This window comes from Candida dubliniensis, chromosome 3 (assembly GCF_000026945.1).
Source record: "Candida dubliniensis CD36 chromosome 3, complete sequence".
NCBI classification, from domain to species: Eukaryota; Fungi; Ascomycota; class Pichiomycetes; order Serinales; family Debaryomycetaceae; genus Candida; species Candida dubliniensis.
In genome coordinates this window covers 1,177,745-1,196,377 of record NC_012862.1, presented here as the reverse complement: position 1 = coordinate 1,196,377, position 18,633 = coordinate 1,177,745, and the positions used below count along the sequence as shown (strand labels likewise).

At 33.1% G+C, this 18,633-nt stretch overlaps 4 protein-coding genes across 4 annotated transcripts; 2 read left to right on the top strand and 2 right to left on the bottom strand. All coding sequences in view use genetic code 12, as the record gives it.

The window, feature by feature from the left end:
* Positions 1–1,111: 1,111 nt before the first annotated feature.
* Positions 1,112–13,591, top strand: CD36_85190 (dynein heavy chain, cytosolic, putative; the record flags this gene model as incomplete). Its single annotated transcript, XM_002419382.1, has 1 exon — positions 1,112–13,591. The coding sequence occupies one exon, from the start codon at positions 1,112–1,114 to the stop codon at positions 13,589–13,591; it is 12,480 nt and encodes a 4,159-aa protein (XP_002419427.1).
* Positions 13,592–13,859: 268 nt separating this feature from the next.
* CD36_85180 (40S ribosomal protein S19) lies at positions 13,860–14,714 on the bottom strand (the record flags this gene model as incomplete). The annotated part of the gene is made up of 2 exons (XM_002419381.1): positions 13,860–14,277; positions 14,695–14,714. 2 exons carry the CDS (start codon positions 14,712–14,714, stop codon positions 13,860–13,862), a joined length of 438 nt encoding a protein of 145 aa, XP_002419426.1.
* A 1,461-nt stretch (positions 14,715–16,175) lies between these two features.
* CD36_85170 (cysteine protease, putative) lies at positions 16,176–17,540 on the top strand (the record flags this gene model as incomplete). The annotated part of the gene is made up of 1 exon (XM_002419380.1): positions 16,176–17,540. One exon carries the CDS (start codon positions 16,176–16,178, stop codon positions 17,538–17,540), a length of 1,365 nt encoding a protein of 454 aa, XP_002419425.1.
* Positions 17,541–18,078: 538 nt separating this feature from the next.
* Positions 18,079–18,633, bottom strand: CD36_85160 (GTP-binding protein, putative; the record flags this gene model as incomplete). Its single annotated transcript, XM_002419379.1, has 1 exon — positions 18,079–18,633. The coding sequence occupies one exon, from the start codon at positions 18,631–18,633 to the stop codon at positions 18,079–18,081; it is 555 nt and encodes a 184-aa protein (XP_002419424.1).

The following is an 18,633-nucleotide window of genomic DNA, read 5'->3' as shown; positions in this document are numbered from 1 at the left end:
TCACCGCACGGTGATACGGAAGAACTCTTTTTTTTTTTTTCTTTTCTTTTTTTAGATCTTTATTCGGATACCTTCCCTGTTGGGAAACAACAACAGAATCTTTATTGTGACAAAAAAAGGATTTAACAAGGTTGGAAAGGCTTGTAATAAACCCGAAACCTTTGTTCAAAGTGTTGAATGCTGTTTCCAAACTTTATAAGAAGCTGAGGCGAAGCAAACGAAAACTTGTGGCATTTTCGGCAATAATTGATTTATTTGTGTGCTTCTTTTTTTTTTTTTTCTTGTATTGTTTGAAGAAGAATTGTCTTCGTCAATCGGTTAAGCATTCCTTAATCGCATTTTCTTCTATTGCGAGAAGCTTAATTGACATTGTTGTTTGTGATTCGCTAGAATGGTTGGATGGCTTCATTTAGAAAACTCCGTAGCTTGTTAAAAGCATTTGTTTGACTCCAATAAAGATATATTCAATTAACACCTGACATACGGATTAAGCGGTATGTGTTCTGTATTAATAACAGTGATGGCTTCTGTCTGATCTTGTGTCTCTTGGCAAACCTCGAAATATTTCTTATTTTTAATAATATTTGGCAAAAATATCAAACAAATATTAGAACAACTCCAACTGCTACTCTTATTTTCATGCAAAAATTAGTTTTTCAGCGTTACATGATTATTCAATCAATTGAGTTTCTATAGAAATTGACAACCAATGGAGCTTCGTTTGCCCTAGATAGCATGACTTGTTTCAATTCACAAATGTAGTGCGGTGTAAACGCCAACCTAGATTACAAGAAGTAGAACAAACCACTATTGCTATACACAAATACCTCTGAATGAAGCCTCTGTAGGTTTTAGCTACGAAATACTCCTTACTACATTGCTGCCTCGACCAACTGGAATGAGATCAAGTATTTATAAGTTGAAGATAAAGTTCCTTCAATACACGTCTAATTTTGCAAAGTACACACTCACACGCACGTGACAAGGCAGAAGAGAAAAAAAAAATCGCTAAGAGACACGAAAAGTAAACAAATCTGAAAAACACGAAGGCTTTATAAAAGTGATCCGTAATACTAAAAACAGATCTTTATCTGAAATTTAATTCAACACAATGGAAGAACTGGTAACACCCTTATTATCAGTCAATCAATTATATGACTGTATAATAGGTTTTCTACCTTTTGATGAAAATGTACCAGAGTTTGCACAGTGTGAGGATGTGTTAAGCAAGTTTATATCTAACAACAATCAAGATACTTTGTATCTTATCAAGTCTATCGAAGAAAAAACATCCAGGATTTCCAATGATCTTTCAGATTTGGATATGTCATTCAAAGATTTAGATACCTTTGTTATTATAATCAAATCGAAAGGTGAACTTAGAAGCGACATACCACTTACTCAACAACTAAATATTATGAGCATTCCTATTCCCCAAAATGAGAGCCACGAGACCAATGATCTGTTTGAAAAACTCAGATTGGCAGTTAGTTTAGGGTTGGCGCCATATTTTGACTTTATTTCAACAAAAAATGAAGAGTCAGCATTGGCTACAACGAAAAAGAAGTTCAACGAATTATCATTAGCATTGCAACATTTACAACAGAGAATCCATATTCCAGATCTATTAATCACAACTCATCCAAAGATTAAGATGTTGATTACAGAAAAAGATGGTGAATACCCTGACGAATTAATAGAAGACACTGAATTTTTGAACGAGTTAACATCAATTACTAACAATTGGGTCCGACAAATTCAATCGATCACTCGTTTGAACCACGAGCCGTCAGATGGGGAAAGTATTATGGAAGATATCCAGTTTTGGAAATCTATGGATTTGGCATTAATATCTTTGAACCAACAAATCAATTCTCCAGAAGTGAAGCTTACTCGAGAATTGTTATCTAAGGCCAAAAGATTTCACATTACTTTGAGTTTTGAAAATGATATTGGATTGAAGGAAAAGTTAACTGAAACCAAATTATATAATTCATTTTTAAGGGAGCTTCCCATTCATGATTTGCTGACCATCACCGAGGATGATGGGTTTCAGAAGTTTGACAATGCCTTGACCAACATCTTTAGTCATTTAAAACTAAAATTAAACTTATTGCCATTGGAAAGAGCAATGAAATCAGTTGATGTAATTTTGAACGATATTACCGACAAATTACAAGCATTATTAGGCACTTATGATTTAATGTCATTATCGCTAGATAAGTTTGAAGAAATAATCAGTTTATGCAACAAGGAATTAGACACCATAGAAGTGAATGTCAAGTTTATAATCAATTTATTGAGAGAATTGTTGAGAAAACGTCAAGAAAAATTTAAGTTAATCAAAATTGATCAAACCAGACTTCAAAATATTAAAGAACGATTATTATATCTTAGACAGTTTAGACATAATCATCAAAACTTGATGGCTGGTATAGAGAGTGTTTTACCACAGGAGGAGCAAATAGATCTGATCAGTAAATTGAACGAGGCGTACAACAAGCACATTATCAGTATCAATCCTGTTGATATATCGCACCAGGGAAAGTTGATCTGGTCAATGAATGAACATGCCTATCTCGAGGTGTTTCATAACTTGAATTCTTTACTTACAAAAAAGATAAACAAGTTTTTCAACAATGCCCATACATTTATTGATTTTATTACCATTTATAAAAACTTTTTTGTTGGAGAGAATTCGAGTTCGTTGTTACAGCTGATCAGTGATGACCATAAATTGAAAATTTTAACAATAGCCGATAGCGAAATCCAACAACTTGTGGAATTGAATTCAGATCACGTTCTGGTATCGAGCTTCTCTTCCATCAAGTGGAAAATTCAACTCAGTGCCAAATTGAAATTCTATCGTGATTACTTGGAATTACTTTTGGGGTTTAATTGGAAGAGTTATTCGGTGGGTACAAAAATCGACACCACTACGAATAAGTTATTGGAAAGTTTAGACCCGGCAACAGCAATAGATAAATGGGTTGAGCAGGAAGTTAACCAAAATTTACCTAGTGCCAATTTAGGGAAGATTCTCACCATATCTGAAAATTCCCAGGAAAGATTTGATTTGAATATCAATTTCAACTTTCAAATGTTTGAAATTTACAGACAACTTAGTCAATTATACAACTTGGGATATTCGTTGCCCAGCTTGACGATGCTACAATTTGAAAAAATCAGTCAATTATACCCAATCACAAACATTATCAAGGACCATGTGCAGTTGCTTAACAGGCTCTTTAATGTCGATTTACAAAAGGCTTACGGTAAGGCATTTGGGTTCCTTGTTGCTACTCAAATCAAAAAAGTAAGGGAAATGTTGAAAGAAACCATGAATATTGAATGGGTTCATTTATTACACGCAGTTGAATTACACGAGGTTAATGATAATGACTTTAAATCAACAGAAAATTTAATCGAATATCGATCTATGAGACAGTTGACAGAATTTCAAGATTCTATTACCCAGTTAAATTTACTGTTGATCAAATTAAAGAATTTTTCCAAGTTTATGGATCAATGCAAATTTTTATTAAGAACCGCTAACTTTGAGTTTAGTTGCATCGAAAGGCATTTGAAAACATTGCAGCAAGAGTTTAACAATATTTCTTTAGAAAAGATTGAAAATATCGAGGGTTTAGCTAATTTGATTAACTTGGAAGTACAATCTGTTTTGAGAGAGCGATTACAAACTCAACTTTTCATTTTCAATATCAAAGCTATGGCTTACAATGACGAACAAGAAATTGAAATTATTGAACTTAACAAGTATTTGTTGGACTTTCCAATTTTCAAGCATTACTTAAGCTTCAATGATGAAACTTTTGTCATAGAACCTCCGTTGAACACAGGAAAACAACTGGCTTTTGAGCAATTAAATCATATTGTTTCAATAGTCGAGAGACAGCACATGATAAGACCCCTTACATCACATTCTCAAAGTTTTTCCTCTGTTGCCGAAGATGAGAATTCCATGAAACAGCTTAACTCAGTTTTTGAAAAGATTGAAACTTTGTATCAAGATGCAGAACTGTATATATCCAAATGGGGATTATTACAAAACTTATGGGAATTAAACTTAGACGATCCAGACGATTTTGCCAAACTATTTAAGGCTGACCAAACTGTGGATTCCTGGTTTGAAGTAGTTCAAGAGATTTTCAAATATAGAAATATTTATGATTTACCTGACCCAGAAAAGGCATTTGGATATTTGTTTGTGATTAATATTACTAAGGTACAACACAGAGTTGCAATAAAGTTTGAAGCTTTACAAAAACTGTTATTGAGTAAATTTTCCAAAAAAATTGATCAAGAATCCAATTCATTTAACCGGTTGTTGATCAATGCTAAACAAATTTTAGAAACACCACTTACGTTCCACGATAGTACCGAACAATTGATTTCTGGTATTGATAGTTACTTAAAGTATCAAAACAATTTGCAAAACTGGAATCTTTTATTGGAGACTTTTCAACTGGTACAGAGTTTTTTGGTGAAATACAGATTTAAATTCCCTAATGATTGGCTTTATGCTGAACAGTTGGAAAACAACATCTCAATGGTACAAGCTCTCGTCGCCAAAAAAAGTTTACTCATTGAAGAAAATCTTGAAATTGTTTCTTCTAAAATCAAGGCCGAAGCTTTGAAAGTTAATGATTCTATAAATTCGTTAAATCAAAACTGGCAATCAAAGAAACCCATAGCAGGGAACTTAAATCCATCAGTGGCCATGATGGACTTGGATAATTTTCAAATGCATTTTTCAAAATTAACGTCTTATGTTGAATCATTACTGAATATTTCCAATCATTTGCATATAAACATTGTTTCATTTGAAGATATGACCTTATCGATTGATGAAATTAAAGATCTTAAATCAGTTTGGTCTTCAGTTAATGGATTATGGGAAGAACTTGAAAGATTGAAAAAAATTAAATGGAGTGATCTCCAACCAAGACAATTACGTCACAATTTGGACGATTTATTAAATTCAGCAAGAAATCTTCCCATGAATATAAGACAATATTCAGCTGTTGATGAGATCCAAGCTTCAGTTAAAACTCACTTGAAAACCCACCAAAAAGTTTCTGATTTGAAAAATGGGGCCATGAAACCTCGTCATTGGAAAATATTGTTAAGTCAATTAGGAGTTCCAAATATTAATTTTGAAGATTTAACTGTTGGTGATGTATGGGGGTTGAATATCACGTTGAATATCCAGACAATTAATGCTATGGTAGAACAAGCCAATAGTGAGAAAACAATTGAAGAGAACTTGAACAATATAAACAACAGTTGGGCGCTGATTACATTTGAGTTGTTCAATTATGAAAACAAGTGCCGTTTGGTGAAAAATTGGGAGCAGTTAATTGACCAATGTAATACTGATATTAATGCTTTGGCTAGTATGAAAAATTCACCATATTTTGGAGCTTTTGAAAGAGAAATAAGTGAATTGGAGAAAAAACTTACACAATTGTTTATTGTCTTGGACATTTGGATAGATGTTCAACGACAATGGTTATATTTGGAAGGGGTTTTTGGAAACGAAAATAATGACCTCAAAAGTTTATTACCAATAGAAAGTTCAAGATTCACTAATATCAGTTATGAGTTTCTAAACTTATTAAAAAGAATTTATAAATTCAATTTGGTTATTGATATTGTTCTCATTACTGATCTTCAACCTATGATGACGAAATGTTTTGAAAGCTTGGTGAAAGTAAGAAAATCATTGACAGACTACCTTGAAAAGCAAAGAGAGTTGTTCCCAAGGTTTTACTTTATTGGTAATGAAGATTTATTGGAACTTGTTGGCGGGTCACATGATATTACCAGGATTAATAATCACTTGAAGAAAATGTTTAGCGGTGTTGAGAAGTTGCAATATGCCAAGGAAAGCTCTTGTATTATTGGTGTTGTTAGTGAACAAGGTGAACAACTTGTGTTACACAATCCAGTTTCTTTGATAAAGCATACCAGATTACATGAATGGCTAAGTGAATTAGAACTTGAGATTAAGTTGACTCTTTCTCATTTGGTTAAAGACAATATTAAAGTTTGGCAAGAGAGTGTATTTAAAAAAGATGGATTGGTACCTTTGATTGACAGTATCCCAGCTCAAGTTGCTACGTTGTTACAACAAGTTACTTTTACAGGCTTAATTGAGGATCCAACTACACTGCTATCATCACTTCATGAAAACTTGTCTGATACCATTAAAACTCTTGTTCGTGCCATTGGTTCAGAAATAGTGGATCTTACAAGAAAGAAAACACAATATTTGATAATAGAAATAATTCATCAAAGAGATGTTGTTGAGCAGTTAATGAATGCCGAGAGCGAGTCCGACAGAAAATTCATTCGAAGCATTCAACAGAGGTTTTACTATGATATTTCTAACACAGATTTGCTCAAGAGTTTAACTATTAAACAAGCAAATTCCGAATTTGTATATGGGTTTGAATATTTGGGCATTCCAGAAAAATTGGCCTACACACCATTAACTAATGATTGCTATTTAGCCATGTGTCAAGCTTTGTCTATACAACAAGGAGGTTCTCCTTTCGGACCAGCAGGAACTGGTAAAACGGAATCGATTAAAGCCTTAGGTCACAATTTAGGGAAAATGGTGATTGTGTTTTGTTGTGATGATTCATTTGATTTTCAGTCTATGGGAAGAATTTTCTTGGGTTTATGTAAAGTGGGTATTTGGGGTTGTTTCGACGAGTTTAATAGACTAGATGATAAAATATTAAGTGCTATATCATCCCAAATTGAGAGTATTGAAAATGGTTTGAAAAACCCAAACATGACTATATCAGTGTCTGAAAAAAATGTTAAAGTAAATCCAGAAACAGGGATTTTTATAACAATGAATCCTGGCTATGCCGGAAGAGTCGAATTGCCGGAAAATTTAAAGAAAATGTTTAGAAGCTTTTCAATGGATTCACCTGATAATGAGATTATAGTGGAAATATTGCTCACCTCGCAAACATTTGTTAATTCCAAAGCCTTGGCCAAATCAATCGTTCCATTTTTCCAAGAGTTGGCTTCAAGCACTTCAAAACAATTGCATTATGATTTTGGCTTGAGAGCATTAAAGAACACATTGGTGAGATGTGGCCACGCCAAAAGAAAATCTGCCAATGCCAATGAAACCTTGGCATTTGAACAAGAATTAGTTGCCCAAAGTATTGTGGAAACAATTTTACCCAAATTGATTAAAGAAGATGAAATTGTTTTTGAAAAATTGAGAAATAAATACTTTGCTAATGTTGTTGGCAAAGTACTTGACAAGTCAAAACTAATTACAGCACTTGAAGAGTACTTTACAAAGAATGGAGTCCAATTCGACGAGAAATTTGTTAACAAGGCATTGCAATTAATTGACATCCAAAACACCCATCATGGTATAATGCTAGTAGGAGAATCGGGATCTGGGAAATCTACTATCCTCGATCTGATTATGTATGCCTTGTCAGTTGTAACCAATGTCGAACATACCAAAGTCCTTATAGATGCCAAGGTTTTGTCTAAAGATGAAATTTATGGGAAGCTTGATTTGGTTACACGTGATTGGACGGATGGTTTATTCACTAGTGTATTAAGAAAAATGTCAGAAAATTTACGTGGAGAGCTCTCAAGGAAACTTTGGATAGTATTTGATGGAGACATTGATCCGCAATGGGCCGAAAATTTAAACAGTGTTTTGGATGACAATAAAATATTAACTCTTCCCAATGGTGAGCGTTTAAGTTTGCCAGAAAATGTTCGTATTGTTTTTGAGGTTGATAACTTGGAATATACTACACCAGCAACCATTAGTAGATGTGGAATTGTCTGGTTTGATGTATCGTTGATCTCCTTGGATGCCCATTTACACAAGTTGGTTCATCAATTGAACAAATTTAAAATAACCAACGATGACATGATTGGTGACAACATGCTTGCTGACAATTTGAAAATATCGTTTGTGGAGGAATTAAATCATTTGCTTTCTCACAATGTTTTGTCTGGTATCTGTGAAATTGCCAAACAAGTTGACCACATAATGGAGTTCTCATTCCAACGAGCTATTGGTTCTCTTGAAGTTTACCTAAAGACCTATTTACGTCGATTGTTGAGCTTTGCTAATTCCAAGGATTACGAAACAGTGGAAATGAAAAAATACGTCCAAAAGGCTCTATTGCTTTCAATAATGTGGACATTTGCTGGAGATTCTTCGTATGAGGGTAGAATTGAATTTGCAAAGACCATAAAGGACAAGAAAATGTTTTGGGGAGTTGAAATGCCAAATGATAATGTACTTGATTATGATATTTCCTTACCTGAAGGTGAATGGTTGGACTGGAACACTTTTGTTGCATCGGTAGAACTCGAACCACATCAAGTTTCAAACCCAAACACAATTGTCCCTACTTTAGACACGGTCAAGCATGAGCAATTAATATTTTCTGTTTTAAATGAACATAGTCCTTTGTTGCTTTGCGGTCCACCTGGTTCCGGGAAGACTATGACGTTATTTGAAGCTTTAAGAAAATCTCCACAGTTGGAATTATTATCACTTAACTTTTCTAAAGAAACTTCACCAGTGTCGTTGTTGAAGGCATTGGATCAATATTGTGAGTATAGAAAAACAAATAGGGGCATCCAATTAGCTCCACGGATTAATGGGAAGTGGGTAGTTGTATTTTGTGATGAAATTAATCTACCACAAGTCGACAAGTATGGAAATCAAAATGTCATTTCTTTGATAAGACAAATGGTAGAGCACGGTGGATTTTGGCGAGTCAAAGATAATCAATGGGTTTCATTGGAAAATATCCAATTTGTTGCTGCTTGTAACTCGCCCAATGATCCTGGTAGAAACAAATTATCTGAACGATTTTTGCGTCATGTCCCAGTTATTATGGTCGATTATCCAGGTTATACTTCTTTAACCCAAATCTACCAAACATTTAATATGGCTATTTTGAAATGTGCCCCTGATTTACGAGGATTTGCCAAAGCTGTCACTGAAGCAAGTATTCAAGTATACGAAAGAACAAGAAGAAAGCTAAACAGTGGAATTCAAAAGCATTATGTTTATTCACCTCGTGAATTAACGAGATGGAGCAAAGGTATACTTGAAGCTTTAAAATCACACGTGTATAAGGATTTGAGTGCTTTCCTTAGATTGTGGTATCATGAAGGATTGAGATTGTTTTATGATAGATTGGTGACTGATGATGATAAATCATGGACTTTACAATTATTTAAAGAAGTGGCCGAAAGGAATTTCCCCAACATTAATTTGGATGCTACTTTCAAAGAACCGGTTTTCTTCAGCAATTGGATGAGTTTGAATTATAAATCTGTAAATGAACAAGAACTAAGATCTTTTGTTTCCGAAAGGCTAAGAGTTTTCAGTGAAGAAGAAATGGAAGTCGATTTGGTATTGCATGATGAAATGCTAGATCATGCTTTACGTATTGACAGAGTTCTTAGACAACCACAAGGTCACATGATATTAGTGGGTCCCAGTGGGAGTGGGAAATCCACTCTTGCCAAGTTTGTTGCTTGGATCAATGGATTAAAAGTTGTGCAACTACAAGTGAGAAGTAATTATGGCATTGACGAATTTGATGAAGCTTTGCGAGGTATTTTAACACGCTGTGTGCACGGTGAAAAGATATGTTTTGTTATTGACGAATCAAGTATCTTGGAAGCATCATTTATTGAAAGAATGAACACATTATTAGCAAATGCTGAAATTCCTGGTCTTTTTGAAGGTGAAGATTACACATCGTTAATGAGCAAATGTTTAGAACTATCTCATTCTCAGGGGTTGTTACTAGACACTGATACTGAGTTGTACGATTGGTTTACCCAACAAATCTCGAAAAATTTGCATGTTGTGTTCAGCATTAGTGATTCCATCGAGTCTACAAGCCAGTCAGTTATTTCATCACCGGCATTATTTAACAGATGTGTTTTAAGCTGGATGGGTGATTGGTCTGATAGGTGCTTGTATGAAATTGCTTCCTCGCGTATTAGCATTGTTCCTCTTGATATTTCAAACTACGTTGTACCTAACACTTTTACCCCATTTTTATCTAATAGAAGGGCTAAAAATTTGAGAGATGCTATTGTTGATACTTTGGCTTTTATCCATCGGTTTATCCCAGACCATAAATCTACAATATCGTATAGAAGAACGCCAACCGATTTTTTGAATCTTGTACAAATGTTTACTGATTTGTTTAGTATCAAACACAAAGAATTAGAGGATTCACAACGACATATCACTGTTGGTTTGGATAAACTACGTGAAACTGTTATTCAAGTGGATAAATTACAACGAATGCTTTCAGAAAAGGAAAGTATTTTGAAAACTAAAGATAAAGAAGCCAAAGAAATGTTGAACAAATTACTCACAGATCAAAATGAAGCAGAACGGAAACAAGAATTTTCAATTGCCACACAGGCCGAGCTCGAGAAGCAAGAAAAAGAAATTGAGAAACGGAAACTGGTTGTTATGAAAGATCTTGAATATGCTGAACCAGCTGTTCTTGAAGCACAGAGAGGAGTGCAGAATATCAAAAAGCAACATTTATCCGAAATTCGTAGTATGGCCAATCCACCAGCAGCTGTGAAAATGACAATGGAATCTGTTTGTATTTTATTGGGCTATGATGTTGGCACTTGGAGAGATGTTCAATTGGTTATTAGAAAAGATGATTTTATACCAAATATTGTTTCGTTCAATAGCGAGGAACTGTTACCCGTTGAGCTTCGCAAGTATATGGAAAGGGTTTACTTGACAAGAGAAGATTACACATTTGAAATTGTTCATCGTGCAAGTAAAGCGTGTGGTCCATTAGTACAGTGGGTTCAAGCACAATTGGCGTATTCTAGAATTCTTCAAAGTGTAGGACCACTACGTGAAGAAGTTGAATTGTTGGAACAAAAAACATTGAAGACAAAGGCACAATTGACAGCCATTGATGAGATGATTTTTGAATTGGAAGAAAGCATTGAAAAATACAAGGATAGCTACACTGAATTGATTCGGGAAACAGAGAATATAAAAACTGAAATGGCATTAGTGCATAAAAAAGTGGATAGAAGCACTACCTTGATTAAAAATCTTAAAGTGGAAAGAGAGAGATGGAAAGAATCTGTCAAATTATTTGGTGATAAAAGAGACAAATTAGTTGGTGAGGTGTTGTTGGCGGCTGCTTTTATTGTTTATGGTGGGCTTTATGATCAGAAAGGTAGAGAGATATTGTTGAAAACATGGAGAAATAAATTAAAAGAGTCTGGGATTCCATTTGATGAAACCCATACTATGTCCAGTTATTTGGCTACCTCGAAAAAAGCTTTGCACTGGACAAATTGTGGATTGGTTAATGATAATATTAATATTGAAAACTTTGCATTATTGGAATGGTGTCAAAATCCAGTTATAATAGATCCAAATGGTGTGATTGTGGACATACTATCCAAAGTGTCGTCAAAGCTGGTTACAGTTACCAGTTTCTTAAGTGATGGGTTGTTGAACCAGTTGGAGAATGCATTGAGGTTTGGTGGTTTGATAATTATCCAAGATTGTGAGTATTATGATCCTTTATTAGACACAGTTTTGAGAAAAGAAATTCACAGAAATGGTGGCCGAATGATGATTAGATTAGGTGATCAAATTATTGATTATTCTTCTGAATTCAAATTGATATTAGCTTCAAAGGAATCGGAATTGGTTTTACCTCCGTCAGTAGCTTCAAGAGTGTCAATTATCAATTTCACAATTACAAGTGGTAGTCTTGAAAACAGAGCTCTTGATATTGCTTTGAAAGAAACACGACCCGATGTTGAAAAAGAAAGAACCGATTTGGTTATGCTTAATGGTGAATGGAAATTACGTTTGCAGACTTTAGAAGAAGAGTTATTGGATTCTCTTAGTAAAACTCCGGGTGAGATTTTAGATAATGATAGTGTGATGCAAACTTTGGAAACTCTTAAGACCGAAACAGATGGGTTGAATGAAAAATTGGCTCATTCAGGAGAAGTTATGAACCGAGTTGAAGAGATAAGAAATAATTATAGTGATGTGGCCAAGAACTTGTCAGGAATATATACCATCTTTGAGTCACTTGGTCGTCTTAATCATTTTTACAGGTTTTCATTGACAAGATTTGTTAGTAATTTTGCACATCTATTACGGGAGAGCATTAATTTGTCACCATCTGAGTTTATTATGGAATTATACAAGGATTCTTTTGCACACATTTCCACGTCATTGCAGTATCAACACAAAATTGTTTTGTCCTTGGTTTTGTCTACTGCTTATTACATGGAGGATATTGGTGATCTGTACAAGACTGCATTTATGAAAACATTAAAGTTGATTGTTACTGAAAAATTACCAAATAGTGTTAATGAGGTGTTTGATGTGTGTTTAGCAAGGAGAGAATCAGGATGGGATGTTGAAAAAGTATTAGAGATGAATCAAGACAATCTGGTTTTGCAAATGCTTTCGGATTTGCTTTTAAGTTTCAACAATACAAGAAATAGTGAGGATTTTGTTGATACTTTTAGTAAGATCAGTGGGTTTTTGTTTAAAGATGGAGAAGCTCCATACTCATCTCCATATAATTTGGATTATTGGATAAATGAATTGGGAATTAGAACTATTATATTGACATGTCCAGAAGTTTATGATGCCTCATACAAGGTTGAACAAAGTGCTCGACAATTTAACAAGAAATTATCTGTTATTTCAATGGGGACAAAAGAAGGGATTGAGATGGCCAATAAAGAAATTGAAGCTGCTTCTATGTCTGGACGTTGGGTTTTGATTCAAAACATCCACATGGCGCCATCATGGATATCACATTTTGAAAATCAACTCACTAATCTACATGCAGAATCAAAAATATTTTTGACATGTAAAAACGATTCTCAAGTTCCAATTGGGGTTATATCTCAATGTAAAGTATTGAATTTTGAAAATGAAGTGGGGATTCAACGAATTGTGTTGGATACCTATAAATCCAGTTCTATGGAGAAAAGAGAAAGAATTGAACGACATGTTTTATTGCTTTTGATTTGGTACCATTCAGTCATTCTTGAAAGAGTGAGATACTCACCGGTATCGTTTAAGAAGAAATATGATTTCAATGATTCCGATTATTCCTGTGGTGTACATATTATCGAAAAAGTATTTGAAAGTTACGATGGTAAAACTGAAACCATTCCTTGGAATGAGATCAAATATTTAATTGCAACCATAACTTATGGTGGTAAAGTTGATGATAAAGAGGATTTGGCATTTTTGGAGACTTTTGCTAGTGATATTTTCACAGAAAGATCTTTTGATCAAAATTTCAATTTGATAGATAATGAATTTACTAAAGAAAGCAATGAAGTTTTGCCGTTGCCCGACACTACAGAAGAAATTGAATTATGGATCAATAAGTTGCCATATGAGACACCATTATCATGGATTTATTTGCCTGAAGATGCTAATCTGTTAGTGAAAAAACAACTTGGATTAGAGGTTGTGGAATCTGTACTTGATTTATCTGAAGTTTTATAGATGTTTGTTGAAAGAAAAATAATTGTATGTGTGTATTATTTGTTTTACAAGATTTGATAACTATTATAATACTTGTCCCCGAAAAAAAAAAAAAAAAAAAAAAAATTAAAAATATATTAACAGATAGATATGCAATTATAACCCCCTAAATTTTCCTCTTTGTTTTCTTTATTTTTTTTTTTTTTTATGAACACTATATTACAAATTTATAAACCAAATTATAGTCTTTGGTATATTATTATTAATTCTTGATATTTGATTAAATAATTTATTCGTCATCTTCTTCCAAAGTTTGGGCAGCAATACGGTCCAAATCTCTTTGACCATTTTCAGAGATTCTTCTACCACCTTTTGGAGAAATTTCCAAAACACCAATCTTTTGTAAAGCTTGAACACATTTTCTGTTGATAGAACCGGAAGCATCAACGTGTTTATGTGGTCTGAAACCTCTGTTTTTAGCACCACCGTATAATTTGTTCAAAGCACCAACACCAACTTGTTTTCTCAAGTAAATGTGTCTGGCAATAGAAGCAGCTCTTTTGTAGAACCAAGTTTCAGCTTCTTGTGGTGGCAAGTCGTTACCGGCAGAGGTTTTGACAATGTCAACGTAACCTGGGACTTCTAATTTACCTTGTCTTTGCAAGAATTGAGCGTAAGCGTTAATGAAATCTTGAGCTGGAACGTCTCTGAATAATAAATTATATTTGTTAGTAAATCATTCATCAAATATATATATATATATATATAAATATATTTTTTGCAAAAAGAAAGTGGTAATCTAATAATGAAAGAATTATTCTACAATACTACTACTTTAATACGTGGCTGTTTATGGAATGGGGTACATTAGTGTTCAAGAAACATTTCCTTTTTTTTTTTTTCTTTTTCAATACAACAAGTTATCATTATACATATCAATAATATTAAATGTAAACTTATTTGTTTTGATCAAAAAGTTCATATTTTTTTTTTTTGTAACACAAGTAAATAGGAGCTGAAATCATTTTGATGATCCGCTCCCCCCATCCACCACGACAGTAGTACGAATATTCTTTCCCATTATTCATACCGTTCAATTGCAATAGACACAGTGAATCACATACCTAACTGATACACCTGGCATGTTGTCTATTTGCTAGTAATAAGTGGTGAAGAAGAAGAAAAGAAGAAACAAAAGATTGATGATAATTTTTTTTTTTTCAGTCCACAAATAATTATATACCGTGTGAGACTAGAAAGACAGAAGAAGAAAAAAAAAAAATCACATAAATTATATTTGGTCGTGCAGAAAATAATATATCTGATTAGGGCTATAGCCCTAATACATAGTATTTTTCAATTTATCACTTATTACTGACAGAAATATGGCTCCAATCAGACTGGTAGAGTTATTCAAATTATCTTTTATAGCCTTCACTATCTTCAAGAGTGTTACGTTACTGTAGAGCTTGTTTATTTTATATATGGAAAATGTGCACCCAGAAATGGGTTGGTAAAGAAGCGTGCCTAATTTTGAAATGTCACAAGAATCGCAATTCCCCCCCCTCGCCTATAATGTAATTGAAAGACAACACACAAAAATATTCCAATCTTTTAAAAAAATTTACTTATCATGAACCAGCTTCTTTAATTAAAGCTCGATAAAGGGGCTATATGAGACTGGGAAAAATGGAATGAATTTTGTGAAATTACCGGTTTGATTTTTACTATAGTTTTTGCCAATATTTGTACTTTCTATGGAATTGTTTCTTGTTAATTTTGTTCAAGCAATTGAACGAAAGGTTTACTCTGGTATTATGGAATTCTATTAAACTGAGTAAACCGGTTTAATGGTTACTAACATTATATAAATAGCGAGTTAATTTTTTAGAAATTGGCCTTATGTTTATAAATTAATGGTATAATATTTTTATCTTGTTTAATTTATCCAAACTATGTTTGTCTGTAATTCTTACTCTTAATATGATTTAACTTGTGTGGGGGAAATAAACCTTGAGTAAAACGTTCTCTCTGAAATCAATAATTTTTCATTCATTTTTGGATCAATTTATTATGACAAAATTTACAAGCACCTTTTTGCAATAATCGACAGATATTGTGTATGGTTAAGCTAATATCATAAGAATGCCATCACATTTCGCCTACAACTCAGAAATTGAACCCTACATATGTTTATCAAATTCAGTAGAGTTAAACAAACAAGTGTAAGACACAAAAGTTACTTAATCACAGCCAAACAATATTTATACCAAGAATTATATTGAACGAATCAAGATTGGAATATACTTCAACTCAGAATATCACCATAAATTTCAAACCTAGGTGAATACTTGTTTGTTCGTGAAGAAGAGGCTGTACCAATAAAGATATGAATAATGTGATAATGCCGGGCCGAAAAGAAAAAGAGAAGGAAGGGGGGGGAGGGGGGCCTTTATTGTTCCACTATTGTTGTTTGTGTCTTTCGCACGACTTCCTCCTTTTTTTTTTGTTTCTCTTAAATGCCGAGAGTAAGAATTTCATGACTGAAATTAGCAAACAAATAATCTAATTACCGTACTCAAGTTGATTATCATTTGAAATCAAAATGTTTCCGGGACAAGGTAGACACACATACGGTGGACAACAGTCAAACTATAGTAACCAACAGGGTTATGATCAAGGTTATGACCAAGGTTATGACCAAGGCTATAACCAAAGTTATGGTCAAGGATATAATCAAGGATATGATAGACCTTCTGGTCCACCTCCAGGCCAAGGTCAATACGGTAGACCATCAGGTCCTCCACCAGGACAACATCAACAACAACAACAACAAGGACAATATAATCGACCACCAGGACCTCCACCAAGTCAAGGACAATACAATAGACCTTCAGGTCCTCCACCAAATCATTACGGAAATAATCAACAAATTCGAGGATCAAGAAATGAACAGAATTATGGTAATATGCATGGTAGTGGTAATTATTCTCGTCCACCAACTGGATCTCAATCTTTTGGTGTTGAAAACTACAATTATCAATATTCCAATTGTAGTGGTCGGAAAAAGGCATTATTAGTAGGGATTAATTATATTGGTACTAAGAATGAATTGAGAGGTCCAATTAATGATGTTAATAATGTTGAACAATTTTTATTATCTAATGGTTATTCAAATGATAATATTGTTAAATTGACAGATGATCAAAGAGTTCAACGAGCAATTCCAACTCGACAAAATATTCTTGAAGCTATTCAATGGTTAGTTAAAGATGCACGTCCTAATGATGCATTATTTTTCCATTATTCTGGTCATGGTGGACAAACAGAAGATCAACCTGATGAATATGGGAATTATGATGAAGATGATGGATATGATGAAGTTATTTATCCATTAGATTTTGAAACTAATGGATTTATTGTTGATGATTTATTACATACAATGATGGTGAAAACATTACCTCAAGGTTGTAGATTAACAGCATTATTTGATTCTTGTCATTCTGGTTCAGTGTTGGATTTACCTTATATGTATTCTACTAAAGGTGTTTTGAAAGAACCAAATGTGATGAAAGAAGCTGGAGCAGGATTATTACAATCTGCTGTTGCTTATGCAACAGGTGACAGAAGTCGTATGCTTCTGGGTCTTGGTGGGGTTGTAAAAACATTTATGAATCAAGGTAAAGCAGAAAAAGCTAATCAATATTCCAAACAAACTAATACTGCTCCTTGTGATGCTATATCTTTAAGTGGATGTAAAGATGATCAAACTAGTGCTGATTCTAAAGAAAATGGTACTGCTACTGGTGCAATGAGTTATGCATTTTTAACTGTTATGAGTCAAAATCCAAATCAATCATATTTAAGTTTGTTACAAAATATGAGAGAAATTTTACAAGCCAAATACAGTCAAAAACCACAATTATCTGCTTCACATCCAATAGATACCAACTTACAATTTATCTTTTAAGATAAAATGGAGTGATTTGAAAGAGTGTTAACTTTTATAGCTTTATATATATATGTATGTACTTGCTTGTATTGAATCAAATGAAATCTAACTATAAAAACACTAAATACACCCTTTTCTAATCAAAAAAACAAAAAAACAAAAAAAAATGCACAACCAATTAGTTTTGAATATATGTATAACAAGACAATAAGAATAAAGACACCAAAAAGGAATGATAACAAATGAACAACCCAACAAAATGAAAATGAAAATGAAAACAAAAACAAAAATAAAAATAAAAATTGGCATTAAAACATAAGGCAACTAATGAATGAAAAACAGATCAAGAATTAACAACCACCAAAAAAAAAAAAAAAAAATGAAACTAGCTGACAAAAATAAATAACCAGATTATAAACATATACGCTTAATATACACATTCAACAAATGAAATGTATAGACACAGACACAAATAAAGATTCACACACTGAGACACTGAGACACTGAGACACTAAGATACACACACATGCGTGTGTGTCAGTGTATATATGTAAAACTACATTATTATACATTTTTCTTGTTGTTTTTGAATTGGAGGATTTTGAATTTTTTCAATTTCATCAATCAAAGTTTCAAAAGCTTTTTCAACATTTATATTTTCTCTAACTGAAGTTTCCAAAAACTTACAATTAAATTTTTTAGCTAAATCTTGTCCTTGAATAGTTTCAACTTGTCGTTGATAAGTTAAATCATTTTTATTACCAATAAGAACCATAGGTATACTTTCATTACCAATTGAATTCAATATTTTATCTCTTATAAATTCAATAGTTTCAAATGATTGTTGAGAAGTAACAGAATAAATTAATAAATAACCATGTATTCCAATAAGATGTTTTTCATTCATCAAACTAAATTCATCTTGTCCAGCAGTATCAAGAATTTCTATAGCATAATCTTGATTATTAAATTTAATACTTTTACTAAATTGATTTTCAATAGTTGGATAATATGATTCAACAAAATGATCTTCAACAAATCGAACGGTAATAGATGATTTCCCTACTGAACGAGATCCAACCACTGCTATCTTACGAGCTTTGACCAGCAT